This window comes from Cyprinus carpio, chromosome B16 (assembly GCF_018340385.1).
Source record: "Cyprinus carpio isolate SPL01 chromosome B16, ASM1834038v1, whole genome shotgun sequence".
In the NCBI taxonomy this organism is placed as follows: Eukaryota; Metazoa; Chordata; class Actinopteri; order Cypriniformes; family Cyprinidae; genus Cyprinus; species Cyprinus carpio.
In genome coordinates this window covers 12698351-12705697 of record NC_056612.1, presented here as the reverse complement: position 1 = coordinate 12705697, position 7347 = coordinate 12698351, and the positions used below count along the sequence as shown (strand labels likewise).

Sequence of the window (7347 nt, the reverse complement as noted above, 5' to 3'; positions counted from 1 at the left end):
CTCTTCTGTATCATCTGCACCACAAGGATGCGTTGTTTTCTTTCAAATCAAAGCTAAATACACGTAGAAACAGCGCATCCTTGTGGCGCAGATGATACAGAAGAGCATACACAGCATACGGTGATATGGAGAGACATTTCATACCTTTTAAGGACCTTGACACTGTTATTTACTTGGCAGTCTATGGGACAGTCACAGGCCTCCTGGTTTTCATCCAAAATATCTTAAATTGTGTTCCGATATGAACGAAGCTTTTACGGGTTTGGAACGACATGTGATTAAGTGATTAATGACAAAATTTTCATTTTGGGGTGGAGTATCCCTTTAAAGAACCATCTCTTTCTTACCTTTTTATAATCTGAAGAACCTTCTTTTGCCACAAAGAACCTTTTGTGAAACAGAAAGGTTCTTCAGATGTTAAAGGTTCTTTATGGAACCATTTAGACAAAAAGGTTCTTCTTTGGCATCGTGAAGCTTCATTTTTAAGAGTGCTTAAAAAAATGCTTAAAAGCGCATAAACACTCAAACTGTATAATCAAACGATCTGTAATAACAGACAAAGCAATAATAGTGATCATGTAATGAAAACTTGCGTGGTGCGACATCAGACCAATATAGTCAGTACAGCATCATCTTTTAGTTTCCATCTTTCTTAAAATCCTGTGTCGAATTGTACCTTGTCTGTAAACAAATCTGTGGTAAAATGAAGTAAACAAAGGACCAATTTCTTACTGACGTGGTCTGGAACTTCATTCAAAAATAAAGTTAATCAAATAAAGTTTATCGTTTGGTTACTTTGTAGACCTGTTTGCTGCTCTGTCAGTTACCTACTTTGTGCGTGAATCTGTGGGTGGGGCTAAACAGGAATTGATCTAAACATGCCTTCTGCGAAGGCGGTTTGGCCACATTTTTATGTCATAAAGTAGCACATTCTGAAACCACTGGTCATTTTGGCAGATTGGCTTCAATATAAAACTGTTTTTAGACTAACGAGAAACTTACAGAATGTTTTTATAGCACAATGACCATGTCAAAAGATCAAGGGAATTTTTATTTCTCACTCCGTAACCCATTTAAATAGCAGAAATCACTAATTACCACTATGCCACCATCACTAATGCATAGACAGTCTGGAACACAAATGATTCTGTTTAACAGCGAAATTACTGGTGAAAAACTACATTGTAGTTCACCTTGTAGCTTTAATGGATGTTCTTTAATGAGATTAAAGTTCGAATTTTTGTGGGTTAATTGAATGAGAAAAATACTTGCATAACCAAAGACTCTGACAAGGCAGGAGGTGTTGTACTCCATATTACAAGCACTCTTGGAAGCCACTTCAAGGCCTGGAACTAACTGTTATATTATGCTTTCTATTACACAGATGTTTTAGGAGGTGTTTACCGAAATATGTTGTAGTGTTGAAACGGTGAGTTTTATGACAGTAACGTGGGACTGTGAATGTGATGTAATGTGTGACAGTAAGTGAGAGGCATCCAGTGACTCATGTCACCTTCTGTGTTTCAGTCCTTTCAAACGCTGAGATGGGGAAAGGGGAATTGTAAGAGCGTGACGTTTTCATATCCTTAGATAATTTTCAGAGACCTTAAAACTTCAGCTGGCCCTTAGGCACCACTTCCTCTACCGGTGACATTCTGACAGGAATCTTCAGTGTATGAGTGTGTATGAATGAGGTGTGTGTGCTTGAATGATCTCAGATTCATATTGCAACAGAGAAGTGATTTCATCATGAAGATCAAGAGTGGTAAGTGCACCATAAACTTGATAACTGGGACAAATGGGAGCATTACGCAAATATGAAAGTCTTAGCATTATCATAAAATTAAAGATACAAGCTAGACATATTATATAGTAGAGTGTATTACTGTAGATTTTAAAGTAACACTGAAGCATGAATCACTGTTTTGTTTTTGTCTTTTTTTCTGTTCCACAGTAAACATGATTTTCTCCCAAAATGTTCTTGTAATGACAGGCTTAGGCGAAGGCTATAAAGCCTACATGGTACACAGATTCTATGGGGCTTCAGGACGGGGCAGAAGACATCACCCCTTCCCCTTTAAAACTCCAAACAGGCCAGGTCGCTCAGTCTGGGGCTACGGTGAGTGGAATCATATTATCTGTCTCTCAAATATGCAGAGTTTTTGCTTGAGTAATGAAACTTATGAGACATTATTACAGACAAATCGTTTACTCAGCAAAACTAGACAATGCATTCTCTCTATCTGTGTTCAACGGTAAAAATGACTAAGCCTCGGGAAAAATAGCAGTGAATGTGAGAGAAATGCTTCATTTAAAATCTGTAAAAATGCCAAAACAATGAATTACTGCTGTATCTAACATTTGGTAACATTAAGTAACATTTGATATATTTTTTAAATATACAGTATTAGTATGAGGTTAGTGTCTCAGAAATACTTCTTTTGCTGCTGTTGCATATGTAGTTAATTAACAAAGCGATTATTGTGTTATGACATCGTTGTGAATTATTTACAGCTATTTTTTATATTTATTATTCAGTTGATGTTACAAGTAAAACCCTAATAATGCAAGTTAATGGCAATTACTTACAATTCTATTTAAATATTTGACATATGGATGAGACTCTGTGTTTTATGTTTATTTTATATATTTATTTTTAAACAAAGTAATACTTCTATTCAGCAAGGATGGATTAAATTGATTGGAAGTGACAGTAAAGAACTGTCCAAATGTTACAAAAAGTTTCCAATTCCATTTCCATAAATGCTTTTCTGTTGAACTTTCTTATTCATCAAAGAATATGGGGGTTGGTCACAGTTTGCATAAAAATATTAAGCAACAGTGATGTGACACTAAAGACTGGAGTAATGGCTGCTGAAATGGAATGTATATTAAAATAGGATTAGGATTCATAATTACAGTGTAATAGTAATACTGTGTAGTAATAATAGGTTAAGTAATAACTGTTGCAAAACAGCTCTTTTATGTTGTAATAATTTCACAAAATTAATCTAAATGCATTTTTGACCAAATAAAATGCAGCCATGGTGAGCATAAGGCACTTCTTTATCAAGTTCTCCAGACTTTTGAACAGTAGTATACACATACAACAATGCTCTTTTTTCCTAACTTGTATATCCTCTTCATTCTTCATTGTGAAGTACTGGAGTGTGGGCAGGGACTTGTTAGCTGTTATTGTGAGAGAGAAACTTGGATGGGGAAGTGTAATGTGCCTGAAAGAGGAAACGCTGAAAGCTTCACACATCCTTGCACAAATAGGATAGTACATTCATGAGATGTCCTTTCATGAGCTTCCTGTTTGACTCTAAAAACTGAAAAGCGTCTTTTGTAATTTGTCGGTTTCCAAGAAATGGAAGAAAGACACGTTTAGTAGGCCTGCTCTTACTAAATGGCTGATTAAGCCTGATCATATGAAAGACATATTCCTCTCATCAACGCTTTATATACTGAAGCGTGTACCTCGAAGTAAATATTTCCTTGTCAAACCAAGTTAGGATATAATGAACCCTGACAATGAGAGCAGCGTGAGTTGATTTCACACTCGTGGTCTGGTATGGATCATGAATCATAATGATGAGCTTACATACGTACCAGTGATCTAATCTTAGATTGAATCCATTTGGAGATCAATCAATAAGAGTGCAGACAGGGGTGGAACTGAGCAGAATGAGAGCTATTGTGCTCTATATTGGGAGCCATTTCAGGCTTGACGCAGAACATGGTCTCTAAGCAACAGCATCAGATTTTAAAGTAACAGAGCTGTCTATATTTCCATAGCGGTGGGTAAACAACTTACCTGGATTCACCAGCACACATCCCTGAATGCACAATACACAGAATAGATTTTTGGCATGGACCCGCTTTGGTTGTATGGTTAAATATGTACTTGGGATTGAAAGAAGCCCTTAGAAACACGTTGATGGTTCAGTGCAATCTCAATCTACAGAATTGCCTGTGGAGTGGCTGGATAGGTGAATTAAACTGTGGCCAATGAGTTTTGCCACCTGCTGATACAAGATTAAAAAGGTCTGCAACAACGTGTGCAATGTACCGCATCTTTTGTTTCTATCAAGACTGCTATTTATAAGGCTCGTTGATGTGAAAAGATGCAAAAAAATATGGACAGATTTTGTGTCTGTATGTGTTTGAGATAGAAAACATGTGCAAAAATGTGTGATAATTCTGTGCAAATGCATCATCTCTCAGCAGCAGTGGCCCTTCACACATATCATGCTCATCTCTGTGCTGCTGCTGTGTCCTGGCAGAACCAAGACGAGCTCAAATGACAGTCACACAGATATTTGTCTGCTTACTCCAACCTTTATGGAAATGTCCTAAACTTACTGTATGTCCCTGGGGTTGATTTGCAGATTTAAATATAACAGATTTTCTTTTTTCTTTTTGATATATGAAGGTCACATTAAAAATGTCTTGGAAACTTTTTCTTGTGCCTTTTATTCTGTGTAATAATTATATATATATAATAAAAAGAAAACAAGTAGATAGAAAAAGAATAGGGAACACAAGAAGGGTTAGAGGGTCTTTTTTATCAAAATAAAAAGAAAATAAGTAGATAAAATAGAATTAGAATAACTCTAGAGTGCTAGAGTTAGGTGGTTAAATGAAGATAAAAGAGATGTGTTTTTAGCCATTTCTTGAGTTGCATCATCATTTCCACCACAATACAAAAATTCAAACTAAATGTTATTTTTTTAAAACATATTGTATTTAGTTACCATAGAGACAACACTGTCAGTGAAGTGCATTCTTGAATTGAAATGTGAGATGTATGAATAAATCAAATAAACTTCAAGGCAAATAGCATAAAACTGTAATATTTTGATTGTGTCTTTTCCAGCCAAGCTGCAGCTGGAAAAAAATTATGAAAATATTATTGCATATTAAGTGTGTTTTTTTTTTTTTTTTTAATATTATTGATTTTTAATTGTGTTTAGGTTCTTCATTGTGGAAAACAGTTGTTTAGAGTAAGAAAATAGTTATTTTAAGAACTGTTCACAGAAAGTTTATTTGAGGAACCCAAAAAGGTTCATCAATGGCATCACAGTGAAACTCCACTTTTGGAACCTTTGTTTTATGAATTTACTTTAGCAAGATGAGGGAATCCAAAAATGTTTAATATCTAATTTAAAATTTGGTGTAAATTACATTTACATATGACAATACAGGAAAATAATGCCTTGTATGTATGTCCATAGTTTTAGTATACATAAAAAAACCTACTAGATTATTTAATGTATATACTAAATGAGAGAATTTCATTTCAAAAGGAAAACACCTTAAAAACCTTGGCTTTTTGGGAATATCTCTGCTTACAGTGAGGACTGACACATTGAGTAATACTGAATGTAATTAATTATTACAGGACTGTCTGTTAAGCTGAGGGCAAGAGAAGTCTAACGGAAAGAGGACTAATTCTTTCACTCTCTGGAGGGTCATAAAATGCCTCCGACATTGAAGGTTGAGTTATTTTAGGGTAGGCCTAATTTACTACGCCTTCTCTCATCTCCAGCTAATAGTATGAACTCTCTCCAAAAAAGACTTGAATTATTGGAATTAACTGCAGTATAATTTCATTAAATTAAATACTTTGTAATTTGTGTAATAGGCCTAGCAGGATGTTAACATTGCAAAAACTGCTTAAAAACAACACAGATGGGATTCTCAGTAAGACAGGTGCAACCAACTGCATTCCATCTCAGCGTGAGATTTGTGATTCCCATTACCACACATACCTGTTTTGACCCTGATAGTAGTAACAGACATTTCGGGGTGACATCGACCAGGTCCCATCATCCTCGGCACCCAGGTCACCACGCTCTGTGATTGGACGGCCCTTTGTTCTGGTCTTTCATGTGTAGTGCACCTGCTCTGCCCCTCCCTTGAGCCGTCCTGGTGAGTTATGGGATAGCGGAGGATAGAAAGGCGTGAAATGAGAAATGTGAAGTTGCTTTAGGTTTCCACATGCTTTAGTCACACTAAGTGGTGCCCCTGTTTTGGAGTCTAAAGCAGGGCGGTGATGTACCCCAGATGTGTGTGATTGACAGGAGGCTTCATTGTCCATGTTCAATCTATAATACAATATAATTTCAGTGACAAAGAATCTGTCCATCCATTCTTCAATGTGACACAATCACTGCCAAACAGAACATATTTAAGCAACAGGAGAAAGAGTGCTGTACAGCCAAATCACAGTGACGCTGTAATTCAGACAAACAGCATGACTGCAAGTGTGATATTGCTAAAATAATAAATAAATAAATAAATAAAAATCATCAAATAATATTGAGTAACTTTATTTTAGACATAATATTGATAGTTAATTTGTCTGTTTTTGCTTCAGCAAGATGAGGGAGTCAGCATTTTATTTAAAAAAATGTTTAAAATGTCAGTTCCATTATGAATGGATGGTGATTTGAAATGTGGTGTCAATTACATTTATTTATGGGGGTTCGGTGCCTTGCTGTGTATATTTATTATCTATATATAAATACGCACACGTTATGCATATATTTAAGAAAAATGTTGTTTCTATATTAAATATAATTATATATAATATAAATTATATGAACATAAATATATGCATGTAAATACATGTAAATATTTTCTAAAAATATATTGTATGTGTGTGTATTTATATATACATAATAAATATACACAGAACACACAAATATATCATATAAACCAAAAACTTTTATTTTGGATGCAATTAATCACAATTAATCGTTTGACAGCACTAGTTTTTAGTTTAGGGTAGGTTTAGGTAGTGCATTATTTTCAAGCGCAATAGAAATCATTTCCAACCTGCCGCACCACATACAACAACCAATGTTAATGTTCATCTGTTTTAGGATAAAACAGAACTTGCTTAAGCACTAATTATGGGACATTTGACTTTAAAAATGTTGCAAAACAAGCAACATAATATAATTTTGCAAAAATCACGTATTTCCAAGAAGCCTGGACTGGATAAAACAGTAGGTGAAAATCAACCTGGTGATTACCTGTGTGACCTACTACTAAATGTGGTTCCTAAGTGTGCATCTGATGAACATTTGATTGACCCATTAGGTAATGGACGACTAAGAGGGGTTATGAGTAGCAGTAAAGAGGCACAGCTGATGCTGTAGGTAATCTGAAACTGATAACATGGTCATAATACATTCATGATATACAGAAGGGTCATGAAGTAAATTTTTCAAACGTAATACTGCTTAGACAGTGTGCGATTTTGGGAACAACGATTTCATTTTTTAATAAATTAGTCAAGTGAATGATTCAATGACTCACTTAATCTTAATGGTAATC

At 35.1% G+C, this 7347-nt stretch overlaps 1 protein-coding gene across 2 annotated transcripts in view; it reads left to right on the top strand.

Moving 5' to 3' along the window:
* The first annotated feature begins 1616 nt into the window (after positions 1 to 1616).
* hdac9b (histone deacetylase 9b) overlaps positions 1617 to 7347 on the top strand; it is a 53207-nt gene continuing 47476 nt past the window's right edge. For both annotated transcript variants that reach the window (XM_042740813.1, XM_042740811.1), the window contains exons 1-2: positions 1617 to 1765; positions 1994 to 2119. In XM_042740813.1, coding sequence (XP_042596747.1) covers positions 1690 to 1765; positions 1994 to 2119 — 202 coding nt within the window. In that variant the 5' untranslated portion in view covers positions 1617 to 1689. The remainder of the gene's footprint in view (positions 1766 to 1993; positions 2120 to 7347) is intronic.